We start from the raw sequence: 22,217 nt of genomic DNA, 5'->3' as shown, positions 1-22,217 counted from the left end.
GGAGGAAAAGGGGACAACAGAGGATGAGATGGTTGGATGGCATCACTGACTCAATGGACATGAGTCTGAGCAAGCTCCAGGAGATGGTGAAGGACAGGGAAGCCTGGCGTGCTGCAGTCCATGGGGTCACAAAGACTCGGACAGGACTGAGCGACTGAACAACACTGTTCCCATTTCTTTTCTTTTAATGACTGTACATCAAGATTAAGTCAAATAATCTAAAAAAACATGAAACTGTTTTTTTTGTGTGTAACAAATGGTTTCTTTTGTTAATGAGTTCTTCAAACCTGAAACTTAAGTACTGGCTTAAAAATTCTCTGCTTTAAGAAATTTTTGGTTCAGAGAGACATGTACCAGTGATTTGTTCATTTGTGGGAACAAACAGTGACAATTGGGGCAGCCACACAGTGGCCAGAAAAACCAGCAACAGGTTGTGGGTGAGGCTTTTTACCACGGCCCAGATGGAGCTGGGGAAGATCGTTATTTAGCTGGAATGTGACTGTATGTGTTCACTAAAGCATCAAGTTTCTTTGCTCTTCACTGAGATAAATCAATTCAGTGTGCTTATAATGATTACTTCACGATGATCAGAAGATCTGATTGGCTGTTGGTGACATCATAGGAAGGCTGGTATGTATTCCTTGTATAGAGCTGGTATGTCTTTGAAACACAGTAAAAACATGAAAACCTTAAAATTCTATTCGATAATGTAGTTTTGATTTGAAGACCATCTTGAGCTGAGAATCTTCAACAGGAGACAGTGATAGGGAATACCAAAGGGACTTTTTCTTTTTGTCTGGGAATTTATGATCGTGTACAGAGAATTTAATATAATAATAACATGGAAGTATGAGTAGAAAATGGTACTTTGGGTTATCAATAGTAATAGAAAATACATCAGTCTTTAGACATTTTAGTCCAATGACTAATATTTAGAAATAGGAAAATGATTCAAATTATTTTAAAATGTAGCTAAAGTAACCCAAAAGGTAGTACCAATCTCTTTTCAGAAACTTGGAATACTTTCACTGACAGTGAATTAGCACTCTTGGTTCTGAACAGTATTTATTTTCAATCACTACATTTGGGTTGTACTAAATATGAACTAACTTTATCCTTTCAAGGATATTAACAGCTATTTCTTAGGTTAAATTTTAGGGGGAAAAAGAATGGAACCCTAAAACTCTGTCTTACCTAGTTTATATAATCCATTATGCTCCCAGTGAGTAATAAGGCATCCTTACTGAGCAACTGGGTAATACCTATGAGGCTTCACAACGACTCAGAGAGCAACTTATTCTATACCATAAAAAACTGTTGAAAAGATTTTTCCCATGACATCAGGTTAAACTAAAGCACCCTGGTAGAGTAATGACAAACTGCACTATATCCTGAAGTCTATAATGAAAACAAGTCCAGTACTGTGGTGTTTTTCTGTTTCATTTTTAGAAATTATAACATAGCAAACTACTAGTTTCTTTTTTTAACTCAATACACATTATTCCACTTAAGATAATTTTTAAATCTTCCTAAAATATTATGTTAAAACTTATGTTCAACCAAAGCTTAATGCCCAGCAAACTAGACTGAGATCTGAATTGAGTTAATTTACAACTACGATCAAGAAAGATATAGTTACTAAGACAAGGAAATGTTTGGTTCCCTTTCAGAAGCAGTTATGCTGGAGGTTAACTGTTATCATTATCCTCATCACAGATCTATTTTGACAACATCACAGTATCTACAGATCTATTTTGACAACTATAGTATCTAACACATTCTTTGAGTGTTCCTGGTATTCTGGCTTTAGATAAATAATGATTGATTGACAGATGAATGGCTAAAAAAGATGTGATACATATACAAAACAGAATACTCAGCCATAAAAAAGAATGAAATAAGGCCACCTGCAGGAACATGTATGGACAGAAAGACTGTTATACTTAGTGAAGTAAGTCAGAGAGAGGAAAACAAACATCAAATGATAAATCTGAAAAAAAAAAATGCACTTATTTACAAAACAGAGACTCACACACTGAGAAAACAAATTTATGGTTTCCCAAGGGAAAAGGTGGGGTGGGGATAAACTAGAAAGTTGGGATAAACAGATATACACACTACTATATATAAAATAGATAACCAACAAGGACCTACTATACAGCACAGGGAACTATACAGAAGATTCTTAAATAACCAATAAGAGAAAAGAATTTGAAATTTTTTATATATATGTATATGGGGGGAGAGAGGGATTACACAATAAATATACATACATACATACATATATGTATAACTGAACCTCTGGCTGTACACCTGAAATTAATATGATATTGTAAATCAACCATACTTCAATTTTAAAAAATCAGGGAAAAAAACATAAATGACAACAATGGATTGACAACAACTCAGGCCACCCAAATCAGTCTACAAGCAGAGATGATTTGTAAGTTTCCCAGAAAAAAATGTTAAGATGTGCAACGTGATGAATAAAGTTGACCAAAACACTGCACTATATCCACAAAACATCCAGGCTCTCTCTAACACTTACCACCTACGTGACCCTGGGAAGGTCACTTCCCCTTTCTGGTCTCAGCTTTCTTCCAATAAGATGCAGATAATAATAGAACCCAGCTCTCAAGATTGTCAACTGGATTAAAGACAGACTAGTGTTCGCTCTCAGTCATGTCCAACTCTTTGAGACTCCATGGACTGCAGATGGTGACTGCAGCCATGAAATTAAAACATGCTTACTCCTTGGAAGGAAAGTTATGACCAACCTAGACAGCATATTAAAAAGCAGAGACATTACTTTGTCAACAAAGGTTCATCTTGTCAAGGCTATGGTTTTTCCAGTGGTCATGTATGGATGTGAGTTGCACTATAAAGAAAGCTGAGCACTGAAGAATTGATGATTTTGAACTATTGTGTTGGAGAAGACTTTTGAGAGTCTGTTAGACTGCAAGGAGATCCAACCAGTCCACACTAAAGGAGGTCAGTCCTGGGTGTTCATTGGAAGGACTGATGCTGAAGCTGAAACTCCAATACTTTGGCCACCTGATGTGAAGAGCAGACTCACTGGAAAATACCCTGATGCTGGGAAAGACTGAAGGCAGGAGGAGAAGGGGACGACAGAGGATGAGATGGTTGGATGGCATCACCGACTCAATGGAGATGAGTTTGAATAGACTCCGGGAGTTGGCGATGGACAGGGAGGCCTGGCGTGCTATGGTCCAAGGGATTGCCAAGAGTCAGACACAACTGAGCGACTGAACTGAACTGGACTGTAGCCCAGCAGGTTCCTCCGTCCTTGGGATTTTCCAGGCAAGAATACTGGAGTGGGTTGCCACTTCCTTCTCCAAGTGTTATGCGTGACACATAGAAGCCCACAATAAATGTTAACTGTTGTAATGGTTATTTTTCAGAACATGTGCACGTTAACACACATACAGAAAACAGAATTAGTGACTGTGTAAGCTACCATCTTTATTACCATAACTTTCTTGTTCTTTTTTACCTATGGCACTGGCATACCAAATGCAGATAACTGTCTCCTTGGAAACTTTTATTTCAGTCACTGGGTTTCAAGACACTGAAGGTATGTCATGATACTACTATTACTGAATTTCATTAAAATCAGTCAACTCCTTCCAGAGTAATCAGAAAACAAATACAGCATGTCGAATGGCTTATTTCAGAAGACACGATCCCTTTGTTTTTCTTCATAGTCAAATAAAACAATCTCTGTAGCCATGAATGGTATCGGTGCTTATTTAGTGCAAATACTTTCAAAGAAACGGTGATTTTTTTTCTTACAAGTAGTTGAAGCAGTGAAAAGAGATGAGGCTCGCTCTTTTTTTTTTCTACACAAAGTCACAGAAAACCTAGGGAAATGGTACCACTTGATGAAGGCAGTGAACAGAGCCAACCTGCATCAGTGCAAAGACCATCTGATCACTGTCACGTAAGCATCAAGCCTTACTTGTTGGGCTCCACAGAAATTCCAGAGACTCACTCCTCAGAGTCTCCACCCAGTCTTCCAAGTTGCAATGGCCACAGAATTTTGTTTTCCTAATACAGGATTCTCTTACATGAAACCTTTATTTTGCAAACCACAAGCATGACAGTGTGACAGAGAAATGAGGGAGTTAAGTCAACAGTGAGGCTGCTCCTTCCACCTCCAGAATCAAGACCCAAATTCAGAACTGCAGGTTTTTAAGCCCTGCAGGGATGGGGCTTCAAAGGTACTTCATAAACAGCAAATAATCATGTTAGTAACAAAGAAGAAAAAGAAGCTACTTTGAAGTTACTTTTCAAAATTCAGTCACCTAAAAATAATGTCATGAAAGAGAATCAAAGGAATGACATTGTCAAGTACAGTAGCAGAGAATTTTGAAGTCTATTTGATTTATATTCATTTCTCCTGGGAAATGATTTCTAGGTTTGCAAATTCTGTTTGTATTTGATCCTATCTGATGTTTCATGGGCTGGCAGTGGGACTCAGCGTCACACCGGCCTTTACTGCAAAGCAGAATGAACCTCGTGGATGGTCCCCCAGGCATTCCACAGGCTCCTGTCAGTCCTGAGCAGTGAAGGCTGGGCAGCCAGGACCTTCCCTCTGTCCGCATCCACACAGGATTCTGTGCACGACACCCTGAGCAAGGTCACATCGCTGACCTGGGCCCTGGCACTGACCTCACCACCCTCTCCCCATATCCCATCGTCAGGCATCACTGCCGCTGCTGGTGAGAAATGTGTACTCCAAGTGTACAGCCCCACGTGTACTCAGCCCCAGAGTACAGCCCCACGTGTACTCAGCCCCACGTGTACTCAGCCCCACGTGTACAGCCCACGTGTACTCAGTCCAAGTGCAGAGCCCCACGTGTACTCAGCCCCACGTGTACAGCCCCATGTGTACTCAGCCCAAGTGTACAGCCCCACGTGTGAAGTGAAAAGTCTCTCAGTTGTGTCCAACTCTTTGCGACCCCTTGGACTATACAGTCCATGGAGTTCTCCAGGCCAGAATACCGGAGTGGGTTGCCATTTCCTTCTCCAGGGGATCCTTGCAACCCAGGGATCGAACCAGGGTCTTCTGCATTGCAGGCAGATTCTTTACCAGCTGAGCTACCAGGGAAGCCCCACGTGTACTCAGCCCCAGGGTGCTCACAGTCCCATCAGAAATAATTTACTCCCAATCGCCTGGGGCATGAGCCCAAAATCTTAAATTTTATAGACCCAGGATTACAAAAGGGAACTCAGCTTTTAAAAGAGGAACTTGGGGACAAAAACTAAGCTAAAAAGGAGAAGACAACCATGAAAAGGAAGAGAGGAGGAAAAGACTGTAATTCACCGCGAGAGAAAACGCAAGGACACAAAAAACACGAAGAGCACACACGCGTGATGGGTGGATGAACCAGTCTCTGCGGTCAAGCTGCGGGGACTGTGAGCAACGTCAGAAACCGATGCCCACTTCCCTGGAGGCTCAGTGGTAAAGAATCAGCCTGCCGACGCAGGAGATGGGTTCAGTCCCCAGCACAGGAGATCGCACATGCCACGGAGCAGCTAAGCCTGGGAGCCACTGCCCTCGGGCCTGTGCGCCAGAAGGCAGGGGTGCCCACTGCTGAGCCCAGGCACCCGGAGTCGGTGCTCCGAGACCACAAAAGCCACCACAATGGGACGTCCACGCACCGCGTCTGGAGAGCAGCCCTGCAAGCAAGCAAAGTGCCCACATGGCAACGGAGACCCAGCACAAATGTAAATAAATAAAATTTAAAAGATAATCAGATGCCAGCTTTCCAAGCACCCTGTGACTTCCTAGGTCATCTCAAGCCTTATCCCATGAGAGGCCAAAGCAGAAGCCGAAGGACCCATCCCACCTAACGGATGCTCATGTGAGCTCCAACACTGCCTGGTGATCCTACTTGAAGATGCTACAATACAGGCCACCTCATTGTCTGCCAACCAGTCAAGTCTTTTATTTATGGAAGTTTTATTTTTTATTTTTTTATTATTATTATTATTTTGGTCAGGCTGTAGGACATGTGGGATTTCAGTTCCCTGACCAGGGATCAAACCGGTGCCCCCTGCAGCGGAAGCACAGAGTCTTAACCACTGGGCCAGCTGGCAGTCCCAGACACATCTCTGAATAACCAAAACACAGAATAAAAAGGAAGCACTCCCTACCTTGAACACATCGAGTTGTTGATTAATTGTCTCCGTTTCCATGCCGACGGGGCCCTGAGACTCCTCAAGCTCCTCAGCCTTCTGGAGCAGAGTAGAAAACTCCTGGAGTTTGCTGTAGAATTCCTCCAGGCGCACAACGGTCCCTTCGACCTGCTCTTTCCTGGCTTCTGCGCGGTCCCAGAGCTTGTTGCACTGTTTGCTTAAAGCCTCCAGGTCCCGCTTGATGCCAACGAGGTCGGGAGAGGCTTCCTCCGTGGCCAGCATCATCTTGCAGGTCTTATTGGCGTTGGCATTGTTTGCGATGAGTGCTTCCAGCTTCTCCAGGAAGGCTCTGATGGCCTCCTTCTGCTTCTGCAGTGTCTCTGCGTCTCTCCCCACTGGGGCCATGCCGTCCAGCTCATCATCAAACTCCGCAAACTGAGAAAACATCTCTCGGATGGTGTTCTGGAAATGGCCAATGCCCTGAAGCTTGGTTTCTAAGAAGGAGCACTTGTCGTCCACCTGCTGGCTGAGGGCACTGTGCTCCTGTGCTAAGGTCTCTGCTTGGAGCAGCACCTCGGAGGTGCCCTTGGAGTCAGAGGCCTCCACCACGAGGTCCCGGGCCAGCCCCTGGGCCAGCTCCACCTGTGATTTCAAGGCCTGGAGGGCTTTCTGCTGGGTCTGCAACACGGTCAGGGACTTGTTGCTGTGACCCTGGGGCCCCAGGGAGTCGTGCACCGCGAGCTGGTCCTTTGCATCCTGAAGCTGCCGCTGAGCTTCTTTGGAAACTTCCTGGAACTCTTTAAACTTCTGGGCCATGTTCTCGAGGGAGAATTTCTTCCTGTGCACCTGCTCAGTGACCGTGTCCACTTTCTGGAGCAGGTGCTCCCTCTCCTCTGCCACTACCTCTTGGTCTGCCTCACAGACGCCGAGCAGGCTGCTGGCAGCACTGCTCAGCTGCTCCACCAGCCCAAAATGCTGGTCCATCTCCTTCTGCAGAGCCTTCAGCTGGGCGAGGGCATTCTCCGTCTCGGCGGGATCCAAGCTGCACTTGATTTCCTCCAGGCTGCCTTGACATCTGTCTATCCACGGCCTGAGTGTGTCCACGTGCTCTTTATACTTGAGGGCTTTCTCCAGTGTGTCCTTCACCCTGTCTTCTCTGTCCTTCACCTGCTTCTGCAATCCATCCCAGTTGGTTTTAAGAGTGTTCAGTTGTAACTGCAAGGCTACCTTCTCAGACCCTTGGGTTTTCAGTAACAGGTTTTCACCTTCTGCAATGGTTTTCTCATAAAGGTGAGACTGGGCGGTCAGCGTTTTCCTGAAGTCTTTCTGATCTTTCACTAATGACTCCAAGACCTCGACTTTGGCGGATATCGGGGGAGACTTGTTTTGTTCTTCCTTCTTGGTATCCAGCCAAGCCTGGAAATCTCTAGACATTTGCTGAAATTGGTGAGAGCTGGCACAGGCTGACTGAAGGTGCTCGACATGGGTCTCTAAAAAATGAAATCACAGACAGGTTTATTTTACATCAAAATGTTGAATGAACCTGTGAAAAACCAAGGGAAAAACCACCAAATCAAAACACAGAATAATCTAAATGCAAAGGCTACTAGCACTGACTTTATGCAGAAAGAGAGGGTGGGAGGGCAAGAGAAGGGCTCTACAAGAAGGAGCGAGAGCTTCGTGGCCGGATGCCACAGTCACCTCTATCCCAGAGCAGAGACGTGATTACTGTTCAAAGCTCCAGGTCATGCTGATAAACAATTCACCCCTTATCAGTTGTGACCTTTCCACCTCTGTGATTTTTCCCCCCCTTTGGCCGCACAGCATGCAGGATCTCAGTCCCTGGACCAGGGACTGAACCTGTGTCCTTTTTACCCACCACTCGGGCAAAATAAGGCAGTCTGCAGGGACTACAGGGTCCTGGGTTTCAATCAGCCTGTTATGAGCTGCAGGGCCCGGGGCGAATGACTGAAGCCCAAGGTCTCATTTCCCCAAGTCTGAGCCAGCAACGCTGACAGAAGCTGTCTCGGGAGTAAGGGGACCATGCATGCACGGAGCTGAACGCCAGTGATGGAGCAGGGCTCCTGACGACGCTCATCACCACTGTGATCGTCACAGTTCACATCTGATACCCAGACCACGTCAGACTCAAGCAGCAAGCCTGGAATGGTCACTCTGACCTGTAAACAAATCCAACCCATTATTAACAAACATAAACCTGGTGCTGAGTGTTCCTCTGCAGACACACACAGAAGCCCGCAAGCTCTCCTCTGCCCGGCCCTTCTCCGCCCAGAAACACCGTGGCCTCAAACCCCCCGGCCCAGACCATAGGCCCAAGGACAACAGTCACGGCAGGCGAAAGAGGAACGGAGCAGGGTGGCTCTCTCCCACATCTCTCGGGAGAAGCTCCTGTGACAGAGCCAGATGAACTAACTGCAGGCAAGAAAATGACACTAAGCCTTTTTGATAACTGTTCATCTCCTTTCCTGATGAAACAAAACTGACACAGCACGAATGTCTATGCTTCTAAAAAATCAATTTTTCTATTTTTTTTTTTTTACTATTTTCTTTAAAATGAAGTATAGGTGACTTATGAAGTTGTGTTAACTTCCGCTGTAGAGCACAGTGATTCAGTTTTACATATACACACATTCTTTTTCATATTCCTCACCATTACGGTTTATCCCAGGACACTGAATACAGTTCCCTGTGCTATATAGCAGGACTCTGTTGTTTATCCATTCTATGTTACATCCTATGCTAAACCATAATGGAAAAGAATATTTAAAAAGAATGTACATGTGTGTGTGTGTGTGTGTGTGTGTGTGTGTGTGTGTATAAAACTGTATTACAGGCTTCCTAGGTGGCTCGGTGGAACCCGCCTGCCAAGGCAGAAGACTTGGGAGACACACGTTCGATCCCTGGGTCAGGAAGATCCCCTGGAGGAGGTCAAGGCAACCCACTCCAGTCTTCTTGCCCAGAAAACCCCATGGACAGAGGACCCTGGCGGCTACCAGTCCCTGGGATCACAAAGGGTCAGAGATGGCTGAGCACACATTCATAACTCAATCACCCTGCTGCGCAACACCAAAATTAACACAGCACTGTAAATTAACTACACTCCAATAAAAACATTGCTTTAAATAGTATGCATCTGCTAACCTCACACCCCACTCCATCATTCCCCTATCCCTCTCCCCTTGGCGGTCTCAAGTCTATTCTGTCTGTGAGTTTGTGAAAAGCAATCGGGGGCACCGGAGATTTGCCCGGGGCAGCTGTGCGGCGGCCGGCGCCCACCCTGTATCCATCCCCCTGGATCTGCACAGACCCCACCCCCCACGCCATGTGCCCACCAGCCAGGACCCGCCCTCCGCGTGCCCAAGACTGCCTCCTTACAGGCGCTTCTCACTGCAGGCAGGTTCTCTGTAGGGAGAACCTGAGTCCCCCGACAGCTTGGAAATGGCTCGTTCACGGATCCCGCTTTCTCGGACATACGTGCATTCACAGAAGAAATACAAACCTGCTTTTTGCTCCAGATCCTTAAACGACTTTAAGACGCCGTCCAGCTGCCGACTGAGCTCTGCTCTCAGGTACTCTTCTTGGACCAGGGCCGCCAGGTCCTCGCACAGGGCCTGCGCCGCTCTGATCCGCGTCCCCTCCTGCTCCACGGCCCGCTGTAGCTTCTGAGCCGTTTCCAGCTGCTGGCTCATGGCATCAGGGTGTGCGCCGCCGGCCACGCTGCTGCTGAGCTGATCGTCCAGGCCGGCCAGCTTCTCGGAGAGGCTTCTCAGCAGGCTCTGATACTGCGTGCTTTTCCCAATGGCCTGGTCGATGCGGTCACACCTGTCCCTCAGCTGGCCGGTGAGGCTGTCCCATTTCTGGGTCACGGCCGCCAGCTGCTCCTTCACTATCCCGTGGGAGGACGGGTGCTCCCCGGGTCTGTGCAGGATGCCCCGGCCGGCCGCGGTCAGCTGCTCGTACTGCGGCTTCCTGGTATCGAACTCCTGCAGGAGAATCTGAGAGAAGGAGACGGCGAGGGTAACTGAGCACATAGACGGCCGGAGAACGAGTCAGAAAACATGGCTTTACGTTTCCACGCAGAAATGACAGTTAATTATCTAGCTTTTATTTTTGCTTTTGCTACTGCTTTCCTACTTTCTATTTCAAAGGCAGTGCGTTTATCGTAAGCTAAACCCAAAGGGCAATGCTGCTTCACTGAGATAACACTTGGTCTAAAATAACATCCCCCAAAGGGGGAGAAACAAATAAATATTTTTGCTAGTCTGGGGAGAAGGAAGAGCAATTCATGCACAAGTTCTCACACACAAAGGGAAACACTGTATTTAGTCACCCTAGCACCAAATCTCATTTTTCCTACTTGTACTTTTCTTTTTACAGGAATTTTTTAAATGCTCTATAGCATTTTACACCCAAAAAAAAAAAAAAAGCACAGTGATAACAGTATTAGGCTATACCGACTCACGGTGCAATGATTTACAAAGATTTCTTTTTAAACCTAAGATTGATATGTAGGCTTTTTTGCAAAGATTTACTCAATAAATCACATCATTTAAGTGTGCGGGCTCACAGAGGCTTTCACTGTAAAATGAATGATCTCCAAACTGTCCTCCTTTTAATGTAACATTTTGTCTATCTCTGGGAGACCATGGACAATCATTTCTTCTCAAATGTTTCTTTACCTCTTTTGCTTACAGCCTCTTCAGATGAAGGACGTACAAGCCTAGAACAGTATGTGACTCAGCTGCCTGGGCTGATTTGTATTTTCAGAGCATGGATCAGCCTCCCCGCACTAAAACCACTACCAGCACCGAAAGACGCTCCCTGAGACCCCAGCGGCACTCCTACGATCACGTCTGACTCACATTTTATTAGTTTTTTCCCCGTGTGGATTTATCTGCTCATAATCAGATGAGTCTAAGTAACCTTGTGGGTTTCAAGGTTCCCTCTCTGCCTCCCTTCTTTCTCCTCCTCCCCAACTCAGGGCTGTTCTGAATGACCTTTATAAGTTCATTATCTACTACCACAATCAAAATGAATCAAACTCCAAAGGAGTCATTTCTAAACAACATACTAGCTTCTCATAAAAATGCTATTGCTTATGCAATCACATTAATACTTCAAAGAAGGCCCTCTTTAACAGGGGTCTGTACAAACCACAATATGACTGAGACGGTCAAGGGACCTGACCATCCAATGGGCTCAGTGAACCATCAGGGGCGCGCCGGAGCTTTGCTCCTCTGAGGTCCCATCAGCATCACACTAGCGCCTCACGGGCGTCTGATACATCACAGAGGCCCGCCCGGGCAGGCAGAGCACACACTGTCCAACGCCAGGTTATTTCTCATGAAAACACCCATCTTGTCACGTCACAGAGACTCACCTGCACCTGCTGCCTCTGCGTGTTCAGCATATTCGGGTCAATTGACAAGGGCCCAAGGACACTGACCATCAGTTCTTTTTCCACAAGCCACTGTTTTAACTGAGCCTCCACAGTCTGGAACTGCGTTAGATTATTTGAGGATTCTTCCAGCTTTTGTTGTCTATCAACTGTCAATTGATTGAGTTCTTGCCACTTAGAATCTTAAAAAAAAAAAAAAAGATAAAGGATGCAACAGAGGTTAGGTTTTTGTACATTTAACAGAACTATATCTTAATGAAGATTACATAACAGAACTCAAAAGGATCCCCAATGGCTGTCATTCCACGCTCATGACTCTCCTCATATAGTCTATTAAAAAGCCTAAGGGTTCATTGCATTTAACAATACAGACTTTATGGTCCTCAGGGTTGTATGTCAGCTGAAGTCTAAGAAAAATGAATTTGAATCTGATTTTGGAAGATGTTGTAAATTATGGGATACTCCTAAGAAACCTCACTCCTTCAAAAAATCCTGCAGAGTTTGTTTATTCACATAGAACTGACCTACTAGAACAATGAACACATATCCTTTTCTTTAGTAGCAAACCGTCAATGACCAGTTCAAGGTAAGTAGCCCCCAAGTACATGTACCCACGGCTGCTCGGAAGTTACACCAAGAAGTCTCACCAACCCTTTAAATTCAATATTGGAAAAGAAAAAAAAAAAAAAAAACTATGACATTCCTATCTGAATGGGTAGATTTTTCCAGCTTTTAGATTTTTCTTGAAGGTTCTTCTCTCATACATCATGAGATGCAATAGTTAGATTTTTTTCATGACACTCCTAAGTCCTTGATCACCAAACCTTAAACCCAGTCCTTCCATTCCCAACACCCGAACGCCACATGGGTCCCGACCCTGTTTCGCCCAGACCAGTGGTTCTCAAACTGGAGCTACGTCAGAGACCCCTGGAGTCTGCTCACACAGGACTGGGCCCACCCCGGGGACTGAGGAGCAGGTCTGAGTGAGGCCTGAAGGTGCATGTCTAACACAGCCCGGGGTGCTCAGCTCTTGCTGCCAGGAGCGTGTCACCTGCACCCCTAGCTCACCCAGTTTACCGGGCTCCACCGCCACCCGGGACCCTCAGCTTCAGCGAACCTGTTCCTAAATAATCTCCCTTAGACATCACTCAACACATCACTCCTGGGCCCAAACCTCTCAATATGTCACCCCCACCAGGCAGACGGCAAAATCTAACCACCTCTGTGTGACTTGCAGAGATGCCCAAAATTGGCCCTGTCTACTCATCCCAGAGTGTCTGTCCTCCTCTCGTCTGCGCCGCTGACCTCACACCCTCTTCCAAGCTGGGCGGGCGCACGCGGGCCCTTCTGCCCACATGCTCCATCCTGCCTCAGGACCCACTGGGTCTCACCCTCTGCTAGGATGCCTGCCTGCTACCCCCGCCCGGCAGGCAGCGCGCTCCCTGAAGCCCAGAGACACTGACCATCCCTGAACACCAATCACTCCACAGTCACAGAAGCTGTGATGAGCTGTGACAGACTGCTTTTCAGCCAGCAGAATATACCACAGAGCTGCTTTTCCTATAACCCAACCCCTGAAATGTTCCCTAAATGACATCATTCTATACGGCCTGTTCTAGTCAGTCACAATCTGACAGCAAAACAATGCAAGTAAACATAGACGAAGAAGGAGAAATATCAAGATCTCATCAGGAAGCTTTTTGAAACATACATTCCTCACTCCCACCCCTGTTTTAAAATGCTTTGATAATATTCTCCCAAGTAATTCCGATACTCTAGGCGACAGTCACTGAAATAGGGCCCAATTAATTATAAAGCAACAAGAGTGTCTATCAAAATAAACCTTTCAACATTAAGATCTTTTAGGATGCCTCTTTTTTTTTTTATATTGCAGTAAGCTGATTTACAATGTTATGTCCATTTCAGGTGCACAACAAAGTAAATCAGCTCCACGTGCAAGGATGAGTCTTATTAAACTGCAACGTACTTCAAAACATCTAAGTTCATCAGAGCACATCTAACTCTAAAGAAAGGCCAAGGTTTAGATAAATATAACGGAACAACTGACAGTGAAGTGATGTTTGTGACGAGGTAACACACTCACTCCATGTTTGTCTGAGCTGCACACACACCGACCCACTGAATTCTCCAGACAGCACCATGACGTGCAGAGGATGACTCGCTGTCTTACGCGCATTTCAGTATCATCACAATAAGGAAAGGGGGCGATATGACAACAGGAACTGGGGAGGAAGTTCTGCATCTCCGGGAATGGAGCACGTAGGGACAGGCTGGGAATGTTCATGGCACCCTTTATGAAGAGCGAGCCCCGGCCCTGTGGGGAGCGGCCTCCACAGGCCCGTCAGCACGAAGCAGAGGCCGGCAGGGTCCCCCCGGGAACTCCGTGGCAGAAAAGGGCACCCACCTTTTCCAGACAAATAAACGAAAAAGACTCTCTACACTAAAATATAACAAAGCATAAAAAATTAGAAGTACCCAAAGTCTAGCTAAGAAAAAAAAGACCGTAAAGAAAACATGTGACTCAATGCCCAGCACTGTATTAACTAGTATCTACCTTCTTTGTAAATATAAATTTTGTTACTATGTTTAGTGAGAAAAACAAAAGATATGCCAAGGTCCAGCCCCAGACAACATGAAATGACATTTCCACTTCTGAAATTGCAAAAATAGATTCTGAAATGTGGAAGCAAATCTCAAAGTCGGGGAGACTGTCGGGTAGATTTTTTTCTGATAAAGATTGTGATTTTTTATTTTTTATTTTTATTTTTTTTTGATAAGCATTTGTTTTTATTTTTATTTTTTTTAATTTTATGGCCTTGTCACATGGCATGTGGGATCTTAGTTCCCCAACCAGGGATTGAACCTGCAGCCCCTGCATTGAAAGTGTGGAGTCTTAACCACTGGACTGCCAGGGAAGTTCCCAAGACTGTGATTTTTTAAACAGTGCCTGGGCTTCTGTCCGAGGCCCCGGGTGTGAGTGGTCACGTACCTACATCCGTCAACATCCGCTTCCACCGGGGGGCCTCCGGAGCATCTGGGTTCTCCTCCAGCAGCTCCGTCAGCTTATCTTTCAACTCCTGCACTTTGTTCACATTTTGCTTCAGTTCTGCCTCAAACAACTAACGAGGAAATTTTAAAAAGTAACTGCATTAGAGTATGGCCACATCAAAAGACAAAGACACAATTATGAGAGAGCACTTTTTTCTTTAACATGACCAAAGTAGGGGGAAATATCCACGGTTAGAGGTTGAAGTCAGTGAGGACCGGATCCAGGAGTCAACTATATTTTCTTTTCCTCTTTGTAACTAGTCTTCAACTAGCTGATAAAAGAACCCCAAAGAGAAACGCGGGAGCTCACCCCGCCACCTGGGAAGAACTTCATATATTCTCAAATCCCTTCGGAAAAAGGAAGATGATACCACTAAGACTGTAATTAACCAAAAATCAGTCTCCAGAGAGGCTGTGAGATTTGAGAATCTACTAGTGAATGAGCAGCCTTTTGGATAACACATTATAGAGCTCAAAGATAAGTTAGTCAACTGGAGACATTTTGCCAGCGCGGCCAGTGTACAGACCATTTTTCTAACCCTAACAGCCGTAGAAAGAAATACTGTCTATTAAAGAAGGGAAAGCATGAGCTCCCCTATTTTACACTGGACAGAACAGACTCCTAATACACCTAGCCCTTAAGTACGTCTTTTCCAACAAGGACTGGCTAAAACCCCAGACTCGAGCTGGAAAGTCAAAGTCGCTTGCACCCTACAGCTCACTCATCTTTATAACCTCTGTGGGTAAAAACAAGTGACTGTTAGGATCCATCTCTACAGAAAGGCACATGCAACAAAGCTGGCCCACGACGTGGGGACGGTCACAGAGCAGGAAGCCAGAACCGGCCCGTGAGCCCGAGGGCGCATTCTGGGCACTGATCGCTCCCTCGCGCCTCCCATGGACGGACCCGCAGACGATACCTTGTTCTGTTCGACCTGGCTTCTCACAGCCTCGGTGTCCGTAGGCGTGGGCGCCTGGTGCCACTTCGTGGCAGTGCTGCCCATGGTCTGCAGCCACTGCATCATGGCGCTGGACTCCTCCTGAACCTTCTGCAGTCTGGAGAGCTTGGTGCTCAGCTCGCCTATTTTGTCCTTAAGCAAGAGGCCAAGATCTTCATAGCCATGGCTTATGTCAGTCATATCCTTTTTAATGGATGCTAAGCCTAGACGTAAGAAAAAAAATTAATACTGACACATTTTCAAGGTATCTAGAGCTCCGGAAATAAAAATTGGTTTTACATAATATTTCCTTCTATTGGGCTGGTCAAAAGTTTGTTAGGGTTCTTCAATAAGACATTACTGAAAAGCCAGAACAAACTATTTTGGCCAACCTGACATGTGGTCAAGATTAAGTTTACTATGATAAAGTCATAGTGTTTAGAACTAAATGTCACTATCATCTTACAATGCTACTTCATGACCCATACACACAGCATAATACCAGTAAAATGAGGCAGATATTTTAAATGGAATAAACTACCCAAACCATGAAACATTACATACTAATTCCTCAGGTATCAAATTAAAAAATAGCTCAAACAATGTTATCCGAAGTGAGAAAATACCTCAAATTAACCCAAAAGAAGGAAACATAAACCAAATGCCAAACTGAATGACCAGACTTTACCCTCAAATGAACGAAATTGCATAGAATGTTACATAAATATGTTATTTATGGAGAACATGGTTATTTTCATACCATTTTAATTCAAAATTTGAAATTTTGATAGAACTGTTTTTATTCCTACAAAGATTTTCTCTTTCTCAAAAAAAAAAACAAAAAAACCAAACCAAATTATTAAATCAAGAAGCATTTAAAGTTACTATTTACCTTTATTTGCCAAAATGTCCTGAGTATCTGTGGCCGTTCCTTCACCATTTAATATTACTCCACCTGCAAAATATTAAAACTGAAGTCACCATAGACTTCTGTCATATTACATGTGTATTAATAGCAGGTGGCATTAAAAAAAATAGGCGCTCAGTCGTGTCAGACTCTTCGCAACCCCATGGACTGTAGTCCATCAGGCTCCTCCGTCCATGGAATTCTCCAGGCAAGAGTACCGGAGTGGGATGCTATTCCCTTCTTCAGGGAATCTTCTCCACCCCGGGATCAAACTTTCCTGAGTTGCAGGCATTCTTTACTATCTGAGCCACCAGGGAAGCCTCAGTGGCATTAAAGCAAACCCCATAAACAGTAATTATTTTAAAACTTAAAATACTGATTCAATTTCAAAATCAAACGAAGGTTTAAAAGATCAAGCTATGTCCTCTCTTCTGTATAAAATTTACTCCTAAAGTCATAACACGACCAATTTAAACTCCAGAGTTTCAGAAACTTTAGATTACTGATACATTAATCATTAACTATTCATCTGTAAGCCAAGTTTGGGGTGATAATTGCTTTAAAGCTGAAGTTATTTTAGTGATACAGTCACTGAAGCACAGAAGCCAGTTACAGCGTGTATTGCCTGAAGCATGAATGCCTGACGGACAGAAGAACATCCACCTCAACGTAAGGAACTGGAACTGTCTGCTGCAGTCTTTTCATGGGTTTACTGGAGGCGGAATAATGTAAAAAGACATGAAAGAAATCCCACTGAATCAATGCAGGGAGAGGAGGTATAGGAGCTGGGGCACTGGCCCTGGTGTCCGTCCCGCCTGAGCTCAGACCAGCCCACTGATGGCCCCGTGGGTCTGCATCCAGCTCTCCCAGCTGCTGGGGAGAGGAAGACCTGGTTCATGAAACCCCAGTGGGGATTAAAGACAGTCACCCTACTGCCTAGAAACAAGAACTACTCGGTGAGTGGTAGTAATTATTTCTCTTTAATTCTATAAACATCTAGCATCGCTATCTTTTTCATAATCAAAATATTTTTAAAAAATCAAGTAAGACTTTCTCATGTGAGTACGCCTTGGCTCTCTCTCCAAAACACATTTCCCCCAACTAAACACATGAGAACAAGAGTGAACAAAAACACTTAAACATCTGGATCTTTATCTAAGTGTTGTCTCCTTAAAAAAAAAAAACATCACACACCATGGTGTTTCAAATGAAGTGAAAATGCCCTGTAGAAACTCAAGATTAATTCCTATCATGTTGGGAAAAATGTTTTTTGCTTATTACAAATACAAAGAGGACATGAAGAACTAATAAGAAACACCACAGAATTCCTTCCCTTTAAAAAAAAAAATCAAAACCTTGACATTTCAGGAAATCTGATTAGGAGAGAAAGGAGTGATCGTCACACACATATACTGTGAGTATTGCCTGAAATGGGATTAATAGAGCAGAATAAACGGTGGGGGGAGAGGGGCCCAGCTGAACGCCGGCCTCACAATGGGGAACAGTCGACGGTGGAAAGAGCAGATAAACCAGAGGATCCTCAGAAACCCTCAGAATAAAGATGCGAGATCTGCCTCAAGTCTCCTCTTGGATTATTTCAAACCTGACAGTGACAACAATATAAATATGCCTTAAACTTAAAACCCTATCTACAACTTAAATTTTAGAACCCTTATTTATGTGAGACTCTCCCTTTCTGTTGAGAAGCATGATAAGACTGTGATTCAGACACGCTGGCTAACATAAGACAGGACTGTTTTCTTTGGGAATAAAGGAATAAAGCAGATGGGAATAAATTAAGAGAAGTCCACTTGACAAAAAGAGAAAAAAAAGCAAACCCGTTTCCTCCCTACTTCCTTCTTTCCCAGGAGACCAGGCACATTTCTTTATCAAATATTTCAAATAGAATTTCTACATGTCCATCAATGAAGGTAAAAACGAACAAACTGGAATCTAATCTTTCCCCTTTCCCAACAGACGGATTTGGCTACATTTTAAATTGCAGGGAAACCTAGGCGATCTGAAATCTGAACAGTGCAGACACTTTTCCTGGCAGCATTTAGTGTATTTAGACATGTCATACTGCTCGTCACTTTCCCTTTGCATTTCTGAAGTCATTTTATGCATTAATTAAAAGAAATAACATACACACGTGAAATAAACACGGGTGGACCCAACTCTTACGGGTCTTCCCACAAATGCAAACAATGCGCATACCTGATTTAACAGCTGCTATGGCCTTCGCGGGGGTTGTCACAGCACTTATCAAGTTACATAGTGAGTTCCCACTGCTGCTGACTTTCTGAATCTCTGGTGTTTTTAAGCTCCACTTCTCTTGTAATTTCTTGAGATATAAAAATACATTATTTTTCAGTCTTAGTAACCTTTTCCAAGTTACACATTACAATTCAGGGTCTTAAACACATCTTAAAACAGTGACGATTGTGGCTTCTGACTTATGGGAGAGTGGCTGGAAGAGAAGGACAGCATCTCTATTCGTTTCAACAGCCCAGGTGACTGTTAACACTGTTGGTAGTGAGGAGTGGGGTCGGGTCCATCCTGAATTCTGCTCCCAGCCACAGTGGAAGCTGGGCCACCCCCAGCTGTCATGAGTTCCAAAGTAACTGTCAACTGTAAGTCTGCAAACTGTGCTAGGCCACAGACAAGCTACAAGAAGAAATGTACTAGAAACTGTCCTTAAAAATGTAAATTCAGAATTCCATTGAATAGTGAATTTTAATTATCAAAATTTCAATGAATTTTTTAATATCTAAAACTCATCCTATTATTTTCTTCCAGCATTGGAATCAATAAACAGAACATGCACTTTTTAACTTTAAATAGTATATAACAAAGGAGATTCAGGCAACCCAACAAAATTTTAAAAATAAAAATTAGACTACATGATGAGCTTCAAACATACAATAAACAGTTGGAATAAATATAAGGACAAAAGAAAAACAATAAACATGCATATGTTAAATAATAAGATTCAAAGTAAAAACACCTCTATTTTCATATAAAGCATATAAATGGTGAATAATTGAAATACTCATGTATATCTACTCAAATTATACATCCCTAAAGCTATCACAAAAAGAGTAAAAATAATGAAATCATAGAAAGGCACTAGATAAATATCATTTAAAAGCAAACAAAAATAATGTTAAAACTTCAGTGAATTTTAAAAAATACACAACTCCACAATTTGGAGTAGAAATCTTGCCATAACTGGTCCTAAGTTTTAGACCTGAGTCAGATGACAAAATATTCAAATAATTTATATCTTCAGATACTGGTTGGAGTGATTATACCCAAACTAGGGCAAAATGCAAAACTGAAGAAAAGCACCTCTTATTAACACTATGAGAAACAGTATAAAAAACAAGTGAAACGAAGTGGAGACGTGGGGGGAAGAAACCTGGACTACTCAGCAACTCACTAAGGCGTCTCCATAAAAAAGCAAGCTGACTGCAAGTCTGTGTCCTCTAAAGGTTCGGTGAAACCCATGTCATGATTCCCAAATTTCACCAAAATACATTGTATATTCATGAAGATCTAACATGAACAGGAAGCCTCTATTCCTATGAAAAGGAAACTTGTCATTCCTAACACCGGCAAATGAGAACTTAGTATCAAATACAGACACTGATTCACCTTAGTTTCTTCCAAAGATTTCTGCAAATCTTCTGCACCAAAAGAAGGCTGCACAATGGGAACTCTTTCTGTGGTTTCTTTTATCCATGATTTTAATGATTTAACCAGGACTTGAAAGGCACCCATCTGTTCTTGACAAGAAGATACTGCTTCTTTCCTAGATCACAAACATCATTGATGAACTTAAGCCACAAAGGGAGATACTCCAAAGGACTCATAACTAATAAACACATTATTACTCTTATATCAGATTTACCATTAAAGGAAAAAGATCTTCGCCTATGCACATGCCAACCCTGAGATATAGGAGGAAAGATTTCCTAGGTGGCAAGGGAAATCAGTTAAGTCCTTGTCTATGTGTTCAGTGGAGTCCGCAGATCAAGACAGAACAGTTATGATGTCTGTCACCCATATGGAACAGCTCTTTACAGCGCTACACAAACTCTAAAGGCCAGAGAAACATCTTTAACATGATTTAGAGTCAGCGTGCTTTCATCTGTCGGCTTTATACTGTGTGAGACGCCAGCAGGCTGAGAACCAGAGGGAAACCTGTCACTGACGGGAGGGAGACACAGCGCCACCCAGTGGTGCCTGTGCCGCATTACAGGCCAGGCCAGCTCAGCTCAGCTCAGCCCAGCCCAGCCCAGCCCAGTCCAGCTCAGCCCAGTCCAGCCCAGTTCAGCCCAGCCCAGTCCAGTTCAGTCCAGCTCAACTCAGCTCAGCCCAGCCCAGTTCAGTCCAGTCCAGCTCAGCCCAGCTCAGCCCAGTCGTGTCTGACTCTGCGACCCCATGGGCTGCAGCACGCCAGGCTTCCCTGTCCATCACCAACTCCCGGAGCTTGCTCAAACTCATGTCCATCAAGTCAATGCCATCCAGCCATCTCATCCTCTGCTGTCAATTTAGTGAAGTAAACTGGTCTTCAGTGGACATGAACTTGGACAAACGCCAGGAGACGGTGAGGAACAGGGAAGCCTGGCATGCTGCAGTCCATGGGGTCGTGAAGAGCTGGACATGACTTGGCAACTGAACGACAAACCGGGTCTTTAGAGAGGACAGGACTGAGTTTCTAAAACACAAGGTGAGACCTAGTGATGCTGAATTTCAGTGGATGCCTCCCCCACAGGTATCAGAAAGTTCCATGGTGAACTGTACACAGACCTCCCTGGACATTCAGCACCAGAGATGGAGGGCACCCGCCTGGCACATCCACAGCTCTGAGGAGAGGTCTGGCATCTGGATTTGGCCCCCGGACACTTTGTGGATCATGTGTGCTCATGTGCAGGGGTGTGGATTATCAGCAGAAAGTCCGCGGCCGCTAAACTAATCACTGAGGACCACGTGGTTTTACCACTGGGTCCATTTGACAGAAAAAACCTAGAGTTTACCCAGGGAAACCAAGATTATTTCTTCCGTGCAATGTGAACTAAATGGGATGCACCTGATAGCTCTGTGAGTGGTTCACACAGCATGCAAAAGTTTCAGGTAGAGGATTCTAAAGAAACAAAAAGAGTTGAAAGAGAAATGGCTACTTTCTATCTTTGAGGGGGGGAAGGGGAGGCTTCTGTAAGAACTCTGGCAAAACCAGATATATATTCTAAACTAGTACGAGATCAACAGTGTATTCAGTAAAAGCTGTCACAAGGCTCACCCCTGTGCAGCTTTTTACCTTAACTTAGGTTCACTTTTGTATCTTGTTTGTTCATGAAATCATGTCTGATCTACAACTCCTTGAAAACCAAACTATTTTTTTTTTTAAAAAAGCATCTAGAACTACATTGGATTGATGCATTGTTTCTGAACTGAGCCCAGAAAGCCATGGCCACTGGCTATCTTTCAAGGTTATTTCAAGGTTTCTGCTGAAGGTTTCAGACTAAAGTAAGTTCAGACAACTTTCAGTAAAATACTACCACCACCATGTTCCTCACATAATGCTTTCTACTTTCATACAAGAATAATTTACTTTCCCTCCTAAATAATTTAACAAAAATACACCTAATTTTAACAGCAGAAGAATTAGCAATATAGTAGTACTTATAATTGCCCTATGCTTATTTCTCAAGTTTCC

The 22,217-nt window shown here is 44.1% G+C and overlaps 1 protein-coding gene across 15 annotated transcripts in view; it reads right to left on the bottom strand.

Moving 5' to 3' along the window:
* The window catches only part of DST (dystonin), a 516,002-nt gene that overhangs the window by 95,494 nt on the left and 398,291 nt on the right, over window positions 1-22,217 (bottom strand). For all 15 annotated transcript variants that reach the window (XM_065912746.1, XM_065912748.1, XM_065912745.1 and 12 more), the window contains 8 exons: window positions 20,153-20,309; window positions 18,713-18,839; window positions 16,481-16,543; window positions 15,571-15,812; window positions 14,592-14,721; window positions 11,564-11,763; window positions 9,683-10,178; window positions 6,181-7,652 (listed from right to left, as the gene is read on the bottom strand). In XM_065912746.1, the coding sequence (XP_065768818.1) occupies window positions 6,181-7,652; window positions 9,683-10,178; window positions 11,564-11,763; window positions 14,592-14,721; window positions 15,571-15,812; window positions 16,481-16,543; window positions 18,713-18,839; window positions 20,153-20,309 (2,887 nt within the window). The remainder of the gene's footprint in view (window positions 1-6,180; window positions 7,653-9,682; window positions 10,179-11,563; window positions 11,764-14,591; window positions 14,722-15,570; window positions 15,813-16,480; window positions 16,544-18,712; window positions 18,840-20,152; window positions 20,310-22,217) is intronic.

The sequence above is a fragment of the Muntiacus reevesi genome, chromosome 20, assembly GCF_963930625.1.
Source record: "Muntiacus reevesi chromosome 20, mMunRee1.1, whole genome shotgun sequence".
NCBI lineage: Eukaryota > Metazoa > Chordata > Mammalia > Artiodactyla > Cervidae > Muntiacus > Muntiacus reevesi.
Note: the sequence above shows the minus strand (reverse complement) of the source record. Positions and strands in the feature narration are given on the sequence as shown.